Raw genomic sequence first — 17,680 nt, forward strand, 5'->3', positions numbered from 1 at the left:
TATATCACACAAATATAGTCATATTTTATGAAGATAATATATATCACACAAATATAATCATATATTTACATTTTATTACATTTTATTACACCAGGTGTAAATGTATTGCTTCATTTTGATGACAGGTTAGAGACAAAAAGATTCGTGAGGGGATTTAGAATCTTATTTAGTGTTTGAGTAAACTAGATCTTACTAAAAATTGGCATACAAATTTATATTTGAGTAAATAAGGTATTAACAGATAACAAATCCTTCTGTACATCCAGTTACAGTACAAGAAAGTAAAGTCTGGTGAAAAGGTGCTACTTTAAATGCTGATCTTTATGTCCCAATGGGAAAAGACAACAACATTTGAAGGTATTTAAATCTATAAATGGATTAAATTGAAAAATAAAACTGTAAAACACAATAAAACACATTAAACTGTCTAAAAAAATGAGAAAAAGGGAGCATGAAAGAGAGCGCACACTGTCCGTTTGCAATGATAGCATCTCCGCTCATTTGCATGGTTGACAGCTAGGGGGCAGGCATTTTAATTCCTCATGAAAACGCCATCATCAGCACCATCAGGCCAGAAGTAAAAAGACCCCAAGGAAGACATTGACGGGTGGATCCCCTGTTCTCCCCCCTTCTCCCCCCCTGACACCACAAAGACATTAGCATCTTGACGATCGACACGTGTCGGGGGGAAATGACAGGGAGGACGTAGGGTTGTCACCGTTTTGGCAAGTCACGTAAAGAGAAGGCGGCTGGTTTGTTCAGTTCAGACTGTGGGCGAGAAGGATCACCCATCGAATCCTACGCCGTGTTCAAGTTACGCAACTCAGAGGACAAACTGCTCACCCCCTCCAAATATGTGTCCCCAACTCTCGGTGAAGCCTCTCGTGGGTGAGAGCTGAAACGTCTTCAATAGATGACAATGTTTGAAGCCAGACTAATTATTCTTGGTTGTTACGTTCTTTTGCTTGGCCAAGTCCAAAAGATTCCAAGATGCTGACAATTAGTGAGTCGACATGTACTGTAATTCTTTATTGGGTTAATGGGTTCATGAGCATCTGGACATCGAGACTTTGAGTTTTGACTGCCATCCAGAAGTTATTTTCAACCTAAAGGCACTAAACTTAGAAGCTAGACAGTATAAAGTCCAACGCTAGATAAATCCTGCCCTAAAGAGAGGAGTTATACAACCCGAAACTGCTTGTCTTTGTTGTTCTTGCCATGGGTCGTTCCAGTAACCGGACCAGTTTCTAAATCCTGTATCTTTAGATTGAAAATGACTTCCAGATTACAGCTGAAATGTCTCGACTTCAAAAACCTTTTCCACCCTTGACTGTCTAGTGCATCCTTGAATTCATGCTGTATATTTTAATAGGGTTGCGGTTGAATCGCTTTCCTGCGTCAAATGCTGACAAATGCTGGCGCTTGACGGTGCAAACTGTGACGGACGAGCAGACGAGTGTCCAAAATCATCCCCGGCACCGCAAACAAAAGGAAAACGACACCATAAATGCATCTTTTGCCAGATACCTACAGCAAATGTTGATTTAGAGAGGCACGTCGACTAAGGTCACAGCTCAAATCCACAGTCTTTTCCTGTATTACGAGCCGTCTCTGCGCAGCTAGTTAAAAGCCACTTATACAGGCTCTAATGCAGCCACTTGTGAAGACTCATGGAAAAAATATGCTAAAGTGCACAGCTCGGCGTCAGTTGAGTGAAAAAGATGTGTCACGTGTAAACTAGAGTACTTGTGGCCAGAAATAGTGAAATAATAATAGAATGAATACAAGTGAAACAAAAGCAGTCGGTTACTCAACAGTTATTTGTCATAAGCAAAACATCGGGTGATTTTTTAAATTTCTGTAATAAATATTGAGTGTTTCTGAACTAATTTTAATCACACACATTTTGTTCGACGTGAATTTCACACGTTAAATATCACAACGGACCGGATTATGCAGCATTTAGTCTGAGATGGGAAACAGCAATAAGCTAAGGTAAGCGGCTAATGTTAGCAGCTTTTTACGGTTTATTTAAGAGTGGCTTATTCATAATCAACGGGGTCAACAGTGGGTTAAAACAGCTCTTCTGCCTGCTTCTTCTTTCTTCATTTAAAGTCGATTATTTTGTGTCACTTTTCGCTGTCGTTTTCCCCACTCTTGCATTCGAAGGACACTCTGAGCACTACTTTCCCACCTACTGGACATTTGGACAACGCTGCAGAATGGCATGACCGCTACATCGTCCCAGGACTTGGAAATAGCGTTGAAAAGTTTGTACGCAGCCTATTTTATCCCTCAGCAATCAGTCTTTGTATTATTTAAAACTCGTCTCCTTGACTTGACCTGGCGAGCGCAGCGCCTCTGTCCTGTGTCGACCCCGCCCCTCTCCACGGCACATTCTGGAGCATTAGCTAGAGCTTCGAACACCGGGAGGAGGTTTTAGCCACAGGCAGATCCGACTCTTCTCCGCTGTGTTAAACGTCTCCTCCAAAAGGCTTTATTTTAACCTGCTCCTCGGGCCAGACACAGCGGGACGTCTCTCAGGTTTAGCACTGACAACGCCGAGTCTGGAGCAGAGCAGCCACTGAACACGACATTTTTAGCATGAAGAAGAAGAAGAAGAAGAAGCATAAGACTGAACTAAAATGGGTGGCACAGGTGGTGGAGCAGTTGCCCTATAACAGGAGGGCTGGCAGTTTGAGTCCAGCTTGTGACGGTTACGGCTGCTGATCTTGTGACCCCAAATAGCAAAAAATAAATAAAATGTATTAGATGAGTGTTTTATCCACACTTTTGAATTACTTTGTGTCCAAAAATGTGCTTTTCATTAAACACGCCTTTCCTATTATAATGTATAATGTATTTATAATTTGGATAAATTGGATAAATACTTTGGGATTACACTAGCAAGACGATCTGACTAATTAATTTTGGTTGAATAAGTCATTGAACTAAAATGCAGTTAAGTTTTATATATTTTATTTCTTTCTAAACATGTAAAAACATTTTATCCAAGAATAGCATTTTTTTTATTTAGCTTTATCATTTCAGTTCCTGTTTATTGATGACATCACACAAGGAAATTACCCAGCAAACACTGAGAAAAAACGATATTAAAGCGACTTTATTTTGTTGAATTAATGTTTAGAGTTGTTTCTTTTTTGTAATTTATGCATAAACTTTGTGTTGAATGAGTGTCCCTAGTGTGATTCAACGTTTCTCCACAAATACCTACTTGATTGGTGCAAAACTATCATTTACATGTACAACAAATACACCAAATTAAGTCAAAATTAGACCATCGTAAAAACCTGTCATGGGCAATAATAAAATGAATAACATGAGGGATATCACTTTTAAAAAAATAAACGCTTTCCAACGCTTTCAGCTTGTATTAAAGGCGTTTAAGAATAGGAACAAGTCAGTCAGTTTCCAGTCTTTCTTCAACATGTTCCGAGCAAAGGGAGCCGAGTGGTAAAACATGCACAACAGGCTAACCCGTCCAGCTACAGTCGCTTTAACCGAGCAGAGAGTCTGCGGGCGCTGCACTGCGGTTGCCCACTGCTCCTGACAGGGGGCCACTAAAGCAAATACACTAAAAACATGTGCAACAGGCTCTTCCCCTCTGGGCCCGGGACTTCCCTGAGAAAGAGATTCTGAATCTCACCGGGACATTACTGGTTAAATAAAGGTCAATAAATAAATAAAAAGAATGTCAAAAAACAGAGGATACATTTATTTTTTGCTTCAAAAAGTGCACCTTAACTTTAAATACAAATGACCTAACCATATTTGCATCCAGAATGTTCATTGCACGAGAGCTTGCACTTTCAAAATGCAGTTGATCTGTTCAGTAAATCCAGAGCGAAACAGCAGCAGCAGCTACATATCGAGAGTGAAATCAGGAATTGGCACGGCACAAAATTGGCCGCAAACGTTGCTGACAAAAGTGTTACCCAAGCCACGACTGGACAGACACAGACGTATGAGGACTGGACAGGGAACGCTCGTTGAGGTTTGGATCGAGGCCGACTTCTGTGCGACAGAGCCACAACAATGAGGTGACTACATCAATAACACTGTTCCAGGGCGTGAGAAAGAACGGAACTGTATTTTGGTTTCCTGGAGTCCTGGAGTCCAGACATGACTCGACTAAAATAATAGGCAGAGTATCGCTGGCTTAAACCTCGAAAATCCTTTACAGTCCAGAAAGCATTTAAGCACTGTGAAAACAAACTGCTGACAGGGACCTGCAGCGATCAAAAAGGTCACATTTATCCTCATTTTCAGCTCATCAACTTTTTTTTATTCAAATCTGTCAATTATCTTAAAAACAGTATCTTATTACCGTATTTTCTGGACTATAAGTCGCACTGGAGTATAAGTCGCACTGGGCAAAAAATGCATAATATAGAAGAAAAAAAAACATATATAAGTCGCACTGGAGTATAAGTCACATTTTTGGGGGAAATTTATTTGATCAAATCCAAGACCAAGAACAGACATTTTATCTTGAAATGCAGTTTAAAATAATAACAGTTGAGAGAACATGGTGAATAGGTGTACGTATGCTAACGCTAACACCTTCAGCTACATGACGTATGCTAACGCTAACACCTTCAGCTACATGAGGCGCAGACAACAAACTGTGGTAAGTGTCTGGTACCTGCGTTGCATCAATGAAATTTCCCCATGTGGGACAATAAAGGAATATCTTATCTTATCTTAACAGTTATTCAGATAACTATAGCATAAAGAACATGCTAACAAGTTTACCAAAGCATCAGTTTTACCCCAAATCACTAAATCCATTGAATTCTTCTTCCTCTGTGTCACTTCTAAACAACTCCACAAACTCCAGAGGTAGAGGAAGTGCAGATACTTCTTCTGCGTCGCTTGGAGCCTAGATCGCCCTCTTGTGGTTGTCAGTGTGAAAATAACAAATAATATCGCATATAAGTCGCTCTGGAGTACAAGCCATCCAAAACTATGAAAAAAGGTGCAACTAATAGTCCGGAAAATACGGTATACCTCTAAACAGACGACACGGGCCCCTGAGGCTGCCCTACTGACTCCAACCGGTGGCCGTGTTTCACCCTTGTACTTGGATTCAGAAAATACACTAAATACTTCAAACATGTATACAACCAAAAGTAGCTTACTTATTCCCAAATCTCAGGCTTTTCCCCCCAAAAAACGGCATGAACGCGGCAGAGGGAAGCTTCTGACTGCAGGCCTGTGCATCCCCCCTCTGCACTGTCTCTATAGGTGCTCCATGACACTGCCACATTTTGGAGATGTGCTGCTGAAAAGTCCAAAGGGAAACTAAGGCTCTCATCAGTATTCGTTCTGTGATTCTTCAGTCTGTCTCTGAGCCCACGGGAAATGCAGAAATAACTGTAAAAACTTGCATCTGGAAGGAAAAGTTGGGTTCGCGGATAACATAACTTTAATACGAGGTCATACTTCCAGGTGATTCATATTAAAAGCCTGTGTTAAAAGGCAACAATTTATACTGATGATGAGCTGATGTTGTGGCGTAAACACTTTAACCTTGTCTTTAATATGACTAAGGATCCCTATTTAAGATTGTCTTTGGATATTTCACAATCAAATACAAGATAGTTAATGCACAAACATCTTAGTCCTTACCCGAGAAAGTCATCACAGTTTAGTCTATTATTCATTTGTCAGGGACCATGTTCATTCATCTTGCACCAGATTCAGTGCATCGCCACGTTAACATTTAGAATCTGGCAAAATTGTTTTTTTTATCTACTCTAATCATGTTGAAATTTGACAATGCACAAGGTTATTGCTGAATGAGATAAGATAACCTTTATTTGTCCAACAATGGGAAATTCCAGTTTTGCAACACAGATAAGGCACAGAAGTATAAAAAAAAGATAACTAATATATTTTTTTTTTATTAAAAAAAGGAATATTGTAATAGATGTCACAGTAATCCAGTAATACAGTTCAAATGTCTGTACTTTCTATAAAAAAAAATAATCTGGCGAGGGTGAGCGTCTGCGGAGTCACTTTAACAATAAACATATATCTATGTGAATGCTAACACACATTTTATGCTAATTTGAGCTTTTAATAGTATTTTTCCTCATTAAAACTTACCTGGAGTTGTATTATGCTGTATTTCACAAAAACACTCAAATGTTTCAAATGTTACAGATTTGTGACGTCGCAGGTATAAACAGTATGCTTACATGTTAGCATACAGTTGAGGCAAGCTAGCTTTTCTTTAATTCCCCATTGTAATTCCCTTTCCAACACCAAATCCAGATAATTCAATGCCAGGCTGATCATGTTACTTACATTATTTAAGTTCTAAACCATAATATAAGATAAGACCACAAAGCTACTCACAATCAAGTTTAAAGGTTTACTTTGTCGTGTAACTGTATTCCCTTTTCTGACATTGTGGCTTATACTTCCCAAAGTAGTTTAACTTCTACAAGAAAAACTCAACTGGAGTAAACACGGTGCCTTTATGCTGCAGTTGTAACATTAGGAAACACAGTCTATTCCTTGCACTTCTATAAAAGAAAAGAAACAAAATCGAATCAATACAAAAGAATAAGAGCATCTCCCTGGGTAGTTGTACTGTTCAATAGGAAGGAGACAAATGGCAGATAACTTCAAACAGCGGCGATGCATTGCGGGGTATGAGCGAGGCGGTTGTCATGGAGACGTGTCCTGTGGGTGTATTTGCAGTGATGGCCCTCAGATTTTAACCTTTAGCGGAGCTCAGTGTGAGAGACTGCGCTGGGACAAGAGCAGTGATTTGTACTGACCCTCGGAAATCTGTGTCAAACCAGAGCAAAGGGCGCTTCTAGAAACAGGCCACGTAGACACAATGTTCCACGATGTTCCACAATGTTCCACAATGTTCCACGATGTTCCAAAATGTTCTACAATGTTCCACAATGTTCCACGATGTTCCAAAATGTTCTACAATGTTCCACGATGTTCCACGATGTTCCAAAATGTTCTACAATGTTCCATAATGTTCCACAATGTTCCACAGTGTTCTATAATGTTTCAATGGGAGTTTCTAAATATAACTTTATTGTTTGTTTCATTCATCAAGGGATTTTACTTTTTACTTACCTCCTGAATGAAAATATAAGCAAACGCTGTAAATATTCACCTATTTGTGTTGGAAAAAAGCAAATACTTTGTTAAGGAATTGAAATTTTGAAGAGCGTTTCTAGGGACCCCTATGATTTCCAAATTATTACAGCTCCAAATTATAACAAAAAAAGAAGGAATATATAATAAAAATATGTATAATTTGTTTGTTTAAAATATTTATTCATCAAAAAAATGTAAAATAAATAAATACAGTTGTGGCATTGGGCCATCCCAGTGAAAGAAATCGGAAACATCCCTGAAATGAGGCTAAAAGCAATAGCTGATGCTACTGTTGTTAGCTGTAGTGATAGAAATCCAAAAGCTGATTAGAAGGTGTTAGATAGTGTGTAAAAACAAACACAGAGGAGTACTTTTTGACCAGAGAAATACTTATTCACGCAGGAACATTTAATGTGACTAAAACGAAACCTTGCTCCGTGTATTCGTCTGATGAGAACTCGTATTAATACAATTTACAGGATTCATCTCAAATCCAACTGGAACAACAATCCAACAAGAACGACTAAACCAAATTAACCTTGTGGCTAAGTTAATAGAAAAGACTTTTCGGAGCCTGTGGAAGCACTAATGCTCCTTTTGCAAGCCTGAACACCAAGCGCTGACAGTTTGATGCGAGGCTGCCATGCTGAGCGGATGCTGCTGTATTATTAGGATATTACATGACAGCGTGTGTTAAAAACCCCTTTTCTGTCTCATTTAGACGTGGCCGGTCCGTCTTGAGGTGCGGGGCGCAGGTGCACGGAGACATAGCAACGACAAATGCGTTTCCTGTGGCTCTCAAGAACAGCACAAATGCATCTGGACAGAAATTGTATCCGCTCTTCACAACCTTATTACAACGACGACGCACCGTTTGCATTCGCCACTTTAGATGACTTGTTTTTCATTAGCGCTTTAGCCTCAAGGAGCTAACTTCAAACGACCGAGCGAAGTCTGCTGACATTAAAATCGGATAAAAACGCTCGTTCTCGTGCGCGGCGCTGGGAAGTGTATTGAAGTAGGTGTGTTGAGGGAGAAAGGGTGACATGCAAACTGTTCACTGTTTAGAGCTGAAAAACAAAACACGCTGCCAATCAATGTCTCGGCAAATTCAAGCCCACGCGCTTTTCCACAGCTTAGAGCGACTTGCGGTTTTCTTGCTTCGTAGAATGAGAATAATACATAATGCAGAGCGGCAAGAATCCGAGACGGGGTTAAGAAGGTAAGGAACAATGAAAATGTATTGAAATGCAAGAAAAAACAGAACGTGAACCTGGGTAAAGTCCAATCTTCGGCAGGTTTTAGTGTTTACCAACCATTGTCCTATAGTTATTTAGTGAAGGATGTATGTTTAATGTCTCTCCCTGGCTCCTCTCGCAGCCCAAATTGACTAAAGGTGTTTATTCTCAAAGGGAAATCACAGTCTCCTCTCACAGAGCTTCCAGTGACCAGAGCGGGTGTAGAAGATCTGACCGATTTAAAAAAAAACATATTTGGTGGAAATGGTTTGTTTCTTTATCCATGACTTTAGTGATTTGTTTGTAAAATGTTTCCGATGGCTTTAAGGTTTTCTGATTCACCTGAGACCAGTTCGTTCATGAAGGTTTTTTGTGGCTTCAGTTGACTTATGACTAAAACTTGAAAGTAAAGCTTTTAGTTCTGTACAGAATTTCTCTAGTTTGGCAATTTTGATGATGTTTATATGATGTCACTTCCTGGTTTGACATGACCAGCAAATATGACATGGATAGAGGAAACTGTTACCAAGCAACCAGATTGTAAACAAGTGCTAAAATCTATTGAAATCATACAATAGTTATGATTTGACAAATAATTGCACCTGAAAACATATTTATTTTGTTAAATGATTGTTTAAAAACTGTCACAAAAAGGTGTAAGTTGAGTGAAAATTACCTCTGCATTTTTGATGGAATGGCGCTTTTTGATGACATCACAGAGGTTTTAGAACTCTGCACTACTTCCTGTCATTTTTATCTTTTATTTGTCACATTTTCTCCGCAAAATGTAACTTGACTGATGTAAAACTGTGATAATGTTTTACCACAGGGACAAACTCACCAAACAACGTCATCATCAGAAAAACATGAGAAGCTGTCACATGGACTTTAAATCTTTGATGTGCTAAAATGGAAATGAAACCAGGGTCGAATGTATTTTCCTGAATCTGCTCCAACTTCCTGTCACTTTGTTCCAACTTCCTGTCGCTTTGTTCCAACTTCCTGTCACTTGTCTGGTCCGTCACTGCCACTCAAAGCCTGGACCAAACCAATCATTGCTCATTACATCACAAATTGTTTCAATCTAAACTGTAATTGTGGCATCGACCTCTCTCTGGACGACAGGTGGAAATGTGTGCAACATATGTTCTTTTTATTAGGTTTAATAAATACATTCACTCACTCAAGGCCGTCTTTCACGTAAACACACGCTCTTTCCTTCTTCACTGTGGGCCGTATTATACCTCCTCCCCCCCCATCTCCACCACAGCAACAGAACCGTGAACCAGCTTGAAAAAAACTAGATTTAAAAAAAACTGAATTACCTTTTTCTCTTGTAAATAGAGTTTGCGTCGTCAAATGTGTATCGTAAGCAGCGCAAAATCAGACCGATATGCATTGTCTGCGTCTAAGTATGACGTTTATTTTCTATTGTAGATAAAGACCAATAAAGAACTTGAACGACGGCGTGTTGACTGAGCTTCTGCTTCACATCCGCGCCCGAAAAAGCTGCTTTAAAGATGTTCACACACCAAAATCCATGCATGTGAATACTAGCAATGTGCAGTGTGTGAAGCATTGTGAAAGCGAAAGATGAATTACAAAGATGTCTTTCTTTCATGGTTTGATCATCAGCAGCTTTAAGCATTCTGTATCTTCTTTCCAATTTTGGCTTCAGAGAAAGAGTCTGGTGCCAAAATCTTGTGACGGAAAGGTGTTGTCAGGTTGGCGGATTAGCTCTGATTTGAGCATTACAAGCGTCTACAAGAGGGAAGACACAAAAGAGCGGGACAAACAGGACTGGGACAGATTAGGGGCTTTTACGAGGCTAATCTCTCCCTGTGCAGATGCTACTGCGATAAAGCTGTAAACCTGCATCTGGAAGTGGAGCTAAAGCTAATCACACGACGAGGAATGGAGAAACGGGTGAGTAAAACAGCAAGCGCGAGGGTAAAAGTGTTTGCTGGTGGAAAATATAAGCACGATACTATCCAGAGTCTGTAGACGTCGATGAAAATACAACAAACGAGCACAAAACGATGACCAACAAACAATGAATCAACACATGCTAGAACTTGAATGCAACTTATTAACGAAAAGACAAAATTGTTACTGATAAATATGGCATTTTTGTTGTTGCTGCTGTGTTGGTTTCAATGGAGGCTGCGAAACCACAAGGAATAAATACAAGATGTGCTTAACTTTACAGATTCTAAAACATCCAGTTAAACGAGGTGAGCCAGGTTGTGCTCGTCACGCTCCCGTTTCTCCGACGTCGAGGCAGCGGCGTGTTTATTATCATAGTCCCACTACGCAACTTTCTTTCAGTGCTGTCATCGCCGAAACTCCAGGTTTGGTTTATTCGGCGTTCCCTTTGTTGTATTTTGTGTGATATTTCAATAGACGACAATTCCTCAGTCTCCTGCGTTTATGTTTCTCGCAAACGTGTTCACGCAGTAATGAAAGCAATATTCGGTTTGGATCATGGTTAAAACTTGAATCCAGAGTTAGGGTTGGAGTCGATTTGAGTTTGCTTTGTTACATGTCCTGGATCGAGGTCAATATACCGTATTTTCCAGACTTTTTTCATAGTTTGGTCGAGGTGCGACTTATACTCCAGAGCGACTTATATATGATATTATTTGTTATTTTCACACTGGCAATCGCATTTCACATGTTGATTATTTTCACACTGACGACCACAAGAGGGCGCTCTAGGCTCTAAGTGACACAGAAGAAGAATCTGCACTTCCTCTTCCTCTGGAGTTTGTGGAGTTGTTTAGAAGTGACACAGAGGAAGAAGAATTCAATGGATTTAGTGATTTGGGGTAAAACTGATGCTTTGGTAAACTTGTTAGCATGTTCTTTATGCTATAGTTATCTGAATAACTGTTCATATGTTACGTTAACATACCAGACACTTACCACAGTTCTGTCTGTGCCTCATGTAGCTGAAGGTGTTAGCGTTAGCATACGTCATGTAGCTGAAGGTGTTAGCGTTAGCATACGTACACCTAGTCACCATGTTCTCTAATCTGTTATTATTTTAAACTGCATTTCAAGATGAAATGTCTGTTTTTTTGGATTTTATCAAATACATTTCCCCAAAAAATGCAACTTATATATGTTCTTTTCCTCTCTATTGTGTATGTATTGTCTGGTGCAACTTATAGTCCGGAAAATACGGTCTGTTAAAAGGGTATTTTTCCCTCAGAGTTTGACGCGTTCCTGACAGATGCGTTTCTGATGGCTCTGCAGCAGCTCCCGTCCTTAACATTTGAACTGAGGATTGATGGATGGATGTCATGCCATTAGTGATACTCGGAGCGGAACAGTTGCCGCTCTCAAAAATTGTGGAAAAATCAATAACTACGTGTGTTACAGTTTTAGATCATTTTAAATCTACCGACAATATTCAGTACTTATTAAATATATAAAAATGTTTCCATTACCGACTTTACAGAGATAAACTAGCTCGATAAGAACTCAAAATAATGTAAAATGCATGCAATTTAATGTGTAGGATAAGTAAAATAGGGAGGGTCATAATATAACAAAATAATTATCATTGTGACAATCTTAGTTTTAGTGGTGGGTTAGTTTTATATTTACCCTTTTTTAAATCAATCTTTAGTCCAAAAAATTATGACTAAAATATTAAAGAACATATTTATCCGTGTGTGTCATTAACTTGATTTTGTCATTCAGAAAGTTTGATTTCATAAAACTGGTCACAGGCTTGAGGATTTGTAACATGTTAGACAATGGAAATGAAAGAAAATGGAAGATTTCACTGTTGATTTCAGAAATCATGAATAATTGAGAAATGACAACGAGTAAAAGGTATAATGATGAAAACAAAGTCAAACTGATGTGAATATACTCGTTTACCACAGAACACAAGAAACAATTATCCAATCAACGTATCTTCCAACAAAAATATTGAAAGGCTTCTGAAGTAAACTAGGCCAAGAGGCTGTTTCTGGTTCCACAGCCGCCGCGCCACAAATGTGACATAAAAACACCACAAACAACCAGACTTCCTGTTGATAACAGCCAAAAACATTTAGATAATCATATTTCAACCCTCAAAAAGTGCTCCGTTCTTCTTTTTTGATAGAGAACAGGGGTTTACTTCCTGATGAATATATATATATATATATATATATATATATATATATATATATATATATATGTATATGTTTTAGTCTTTAATCCAATCCAAAATAAGTGAGGGCATCTGGTTTCTGGGTTAAAAAGACAACAGTGGTCATAGTGTGGAACATTACAGGAAAAGCAAAAATATATTTGGAACAAAAATCAGCAAAGTTAACTCATCTTTTAGGCTAAAATCCTGTATTAATCTGCACAAATATGTATTATTATTATTAGTACAAACAGACCATTAAGAAAACAAATGTATTTTTTTTAGATTGTTGTTAAATCTGAAAATGAAATCAATCCCTAATGTAATGTGCGGTGTTTTCCTTCATTAAGTTATCTTTCAGAAGAGTTAATAACACATCGGTGTACTTCTTGTATTGCAGCCATAAAAACAATGATCTCATTTAAAATTAATTTCCAAGAATAAAAAAGCTAATTTCTCGTATCCCTCTAAATGAAGTGTTTTGAGTTTAATTTCCCCAAAGCCGATTTTATTCCTTCATGAAGATTTTAACCACCACCAAGCGGCACGTAAATAATGGATTTTTATCTTTTAAGACTAAATAGTTTCATCCATTGGGGTTTTGGCTGAGCTCCTCGTGTCTGCAGAAAGGTCTCAGCTTTTCCTGACATTTGGACCAAACTCTAAAGTCTCTACAGGAATGTCGGCTGTAAAGATCACTCCAGAGTCTCTTCTGTGCAGCAGAAACACACTGGACGTATGACTCTGAGCTTGACTGTGCCAAATTGTGCATCGAAGCTAAAAATGCAAATGATTAATAGGCCTGTCGCTAATGCTCAGAGCTAATCCCTTCTACAGCACAGGGTTCATTTGCATATCTTATTCTCCATCAGGCTAATGGAAAGAGGGCGCTTGTAGTTTGATCTGGCTCCATATTAACAGAGACTGTCTCTGCCCTGCAATGTCATGCTCTGTCCAAACCTTTAGGAATAAACATAATAAAGAGAGCTGCACGTTTTATATATCACAGTGTTTTGTGGCAATGTGTTTCAGAGAGATGGAAAACTAACAATTGTCTTGAATGAGCACAAGTCCTCAAAATGGTGCTTTTAAATATTCAGAAACTAATGAATAGCAACTGGACCTCAGATGAAGGCGGAGTCCTGCTGCCAAAACATGTCAGGTGAATAAGCCATCGCTGTATACCACTGTCTTTGTAGAAGACATGTTACATATATTTTAAAAAGAAGACAGAATTCATTTGCAAAATATAAACCACCTTATGTTTTAGGTCAGTAATAGGTGAAAGAAACATCAAATCAAATCAAATCAAAACAAAAATAAATTGATTTGATTTGATGTTTCTTTCACCTATTACTGACCTAAATAAACTGGCCTATTTAAAAGCCCTCCTGGAACAGTCTTCCTGAAGATGTGAGTTTTCTTTGCACTCTTCTCTTTTATGTCCTAAACTGTTTTGTGATTTCTGTCATGTCTGTGTGATTTTAATGCATGTTTTTCATGTTGTGTGAAGCACTTTGAATCGCCTTGTGTATGAATTGTGCTCTACAAATAAACTTGTCTTGCCTCCTGACTATAATTTAAGTGTGTGTGGCCGCGCACGTTAAGTAAATTGACATGACCAACATGTTTAGTGGGGTTGAAGGCCCAACACTGCCGCTTGCAGGTATAATTGGCTCTCAAGGTGATAGATATCTGCTTTTTGGTTTGGCCTTGCATTTACCAGTGTTCGGTAGTGGTTTGTGGAAATGTTTGGACCGTATTATTCACTTAAGTGCTCTCACGGAGCGCACAGTATTCACCTTGAGATTACCCTTTGGTTTGAGTGATCTCTGGTGGATTTTATGTGTACATTAAAAAGCTTCAGTTGTACTACAACTGAAGCTTTTTCTACTATGGAACACGCCTGGACGAATGAGGGATTACACCGACATGTGTACATTAAACTGCGTCATTACGGCTCTTCTGCTGTACCTTCCTCCTTCTTTCAGGTGAACCCTCTCTGTGTAATCTAGAAGAGTTTGTTTGCTTTAAAACAGACTGTGATTATTCTGTGACATTAAATGTGACTTTTTCTGTGATTAATAGCTTGAGTCACCACATTTATTTATTTATGTTTTTATTTATTTATGTATTTTTATGTTTATATGTATGTATTTTATGCATTTATTTTTATGTATGTATTTTATGTATGTATGTATGTATTTTATATATTTATTTATGTACCTATTTATTTTATGTATGTATTTTATATATTTATGTATGTATTTATTTATTTATTTATTTATTTATGTACGTACTTATTTATTTATTATTTATTTTATGTGTGTATTTTATGTGTTTTATATATTTATGTATGTATGTATGTTATGTATTTATTTATGTACCTGTTTATTTTATGTATGTATTTTATATATTTATGCATGTATGTATTTATTTATGTATGTACATACTTATTTATTTACTATTTATTTTATTTATGTATTGTATGTATTTTATATATTTATGTATGTATGTATTTTTGTATTTTTTGTATTTATATATTTTTTGTATTTATTTATCTATTTGAGCCCCATCAGACTCCATAAGACTTCCTGACATTAACTTTGACATCCCAAGTGCCCGCGCTGAGAAGCAAATAAAACACGAGATCCGAACGTGAAATAGAGGATTATGAGCTGTTAAACCTCGTCACTTCTCATTTACGTTTGAGCTGATAAATGTCTGGTAAATGTAAGAGTTGGATGTCTCTCGTTTGGGGAGAGCTCCGTCTGACAGACAGAACTCACACTCTGACAATAGCACATCATTTAGAGCCAGAGAGTGGATTATTTCACTTGACAAAATATGGAGATCGCTACTGACACGAGGCTTCTGCAGAAGTCGATCACAAAGTATTTACGTCCGCCATCTCGGATTTGTGTTTTGTGTTCTGCTGCTCTGGATTTGGGAGAAGACTGATAATATGAGTCGAATACAGTAGAAGTACAAAGTAGCGCTCAAAGAAAGATTCAACATTAAAACATACAACCTATTATAAAGCAAATAAAGCCTAAAATAACATATACGCACTATGTCACTTTTCTGAAGATGTTATGGATCTGCCTGGAACGGACATTAAACAATCTTACATTTACTCAATTACTGGTGTTTTATTGCTAGAAATCAGCTTGACCCAGTAGCGCCACCTTCTTGTCTCCATGGAGATTGGTTCGATAAACTAATAAACAAATAAACAAAAGAATATCAATACCACGAAAGCAAGTATCAGTGGACCAGTTTGACCGATCTCGATGTTCTTATCGCAAACATAGAGAGGTGAACTTCAGGTATAGAAAGCAGAGTTCCAGGATCGCCACAGATTGTATTTCGTACCAATAATAATCCCGTAGAATTTGGCCCAAAGTGACTGGGATAAGCTCCAGTCACTCGCGACTCCTAACGGGAACAAGCGGTAGAAAATGAATGAATGAAAAATGAATTGTCCTTGTGCAAAATTAGGTCTACAAAATGCGAGAATATAGTTGTTTATTTTCCGTAACTTTCATTATAACGACAAGAAGCACAAGAGGAGAGAAACCAGCCCTGCACACACCTAAAGCAGGAGGAAAAGAGAGTGTGGACTTTCACTCAAACTGTGCATTTAGGTCAAAACTTGGGAAACGTGAGGACACAAGTTGTCGCCCTGACTCCTTAAACAAGCAGGCGCACTTACTCTACCTTGAGCTCAAACGTTCAGAATAAGCTCTATAGGGCCATTTGACCTTGCAGTGAAAGTAGACAATCGTATCGATCTGTGCATTAAAATAACCTATAATATTTTCTTGTTTTTTCCAGATTATAATTCCCACCTTTTTTCATAGTTTTGGCCGGGGTACGACTTATACTCCAGAGCGACTTATATGTGATATTATTCGTTATTTTCACACTGACAACCACAAGAGGGCGCTCTAGGCTCTAAGCCACACAGAAGAAGAATCAGCACTTCCTCTTCCTCTGGAGTTTGTGGAGTTGTTTAGAAGTGACACAGAGGAAGAAGAATTCAATGGATTTAGTGATTTGGGGTAAAACTGATGCTTTGGTAAACTTGTTAGCATGTTCTTTATGCTATAGTTATCTGAAGAACTGTTCATATGTTACGTTAACATACCAGACACTTACCACAGTTCTGTCTGTGCCTCATGTAGCTGAAGGTGTTAGCGTTAGCATACGTACTCCTATTCACCATGTTCTCTAATCTGTTATTATTTTAAACTGCATTTCAAGATGAAATGCCTGTTCTTGGTCTTGGATTTTATCATTATCATTATTTAATACATTTCCCCAAAAATGCGACTTATACTCCAGTGCGACTTATATATGTTTTTTTCTTCTCTATTATGCATTTTCTGGCTGGTGCGACTTATAGTCCGGAAAATACAGTAATTGTCCCTGGAAGTCTGTAGCGTGAAGTCGACGTGTCTCTTACTTGCTTGACGTCGTACGCGAACAGCACGTATTTCAGGTCCGGAGAGAGCGAGTACTTGGCCACGTTGAAATTGATCTGATGGAGAGAAAAGCAGAGACAACTCAGAGAAAAACAACGACATTAGTTCGAACACAATGTGCTGCTCACGCTTCCTTCGACATCGCCGTGACTAACAGATGAATCACGCGCCAATGACTAACCTTCAGTTCGTGTCATGTAACGAGATGTGGGGAAAAAAACAACATCTCTGGCTCTGAGTAAAGGCTGCGGGTGCAATTCCCCAGTTCACCCAGTACGTCTGGATGTAATGTATGGCTGTGTTTATGGTTTAAAATAACAAGCTGTAATGTAAAAGCACTGGAGGCAATGGCTGCACATTATTTATTAAATGAACTCCACTGACATAGACAAAGCAAACGTCATCTTAATGTGATTGTCTTTAATTACAACACCTCACACAACGTGGGTAATTGCAATCATATGTATTTTGTGCATCGCAGTAACGTTATTATTTAATGTATTTGTATTTAACACTTAAATTGTTGCATTTTCGGTTTGTTTTGAGGGTTAGTCATTGGAACGACTCCTCAAAACTCATGAATAGTGACTGTAAAAAGCGAAATTTAAGACACGTATGTGATATAATTATCGCCCACAGACAACAGGGAGTGCAGA

General features: G+C 38.3%; 1 protein-coding gene across 3 annotated transcripts in view; it reads right to left on the bottom strand.

Annotated features, from left to right (window-relative positions):
• Positions 1-17,680, bottom strand: part of LOC140359961 (inactive dipeptidyl peptidase 10-like) — a 310,263-nt gene that overhangs the window by 39,432 nt on the left and 253,151 nt on the right. For all 3 annotated transcript variants that reach the window (XM_072445245.1, XM_072445242.1, XM_072445243.1), the window contains exon 5: positions 17,006-17,080. In XM_072445245.1, the coding sequence (XP_072301346.1) occupies positions 17,006-17,080 (75 nt within the window). The remainder of the gene's footprint in view (positions 1-17,005; positions 17,081-17,680) is intronic.

Source organism: Eucyclogobius newberryi, unplaced genomic scaffold (genome assembly GCF_026437365.1).
Source record: "Eucyclogobius newberryi isolate DKJ021-1_F unplaced genomic scaffold, fEucNew1.0.hap1 SCAF_14, whole genome shotgun sequence".
Taxonomy (NCBI): domain Eukaryota; kingdom Metazoa; phylum Chordata; class Actinopteri; order Gobiiformes; family Gobiidae; genus Eucyclogobius; species Eucyclogobius newberryi.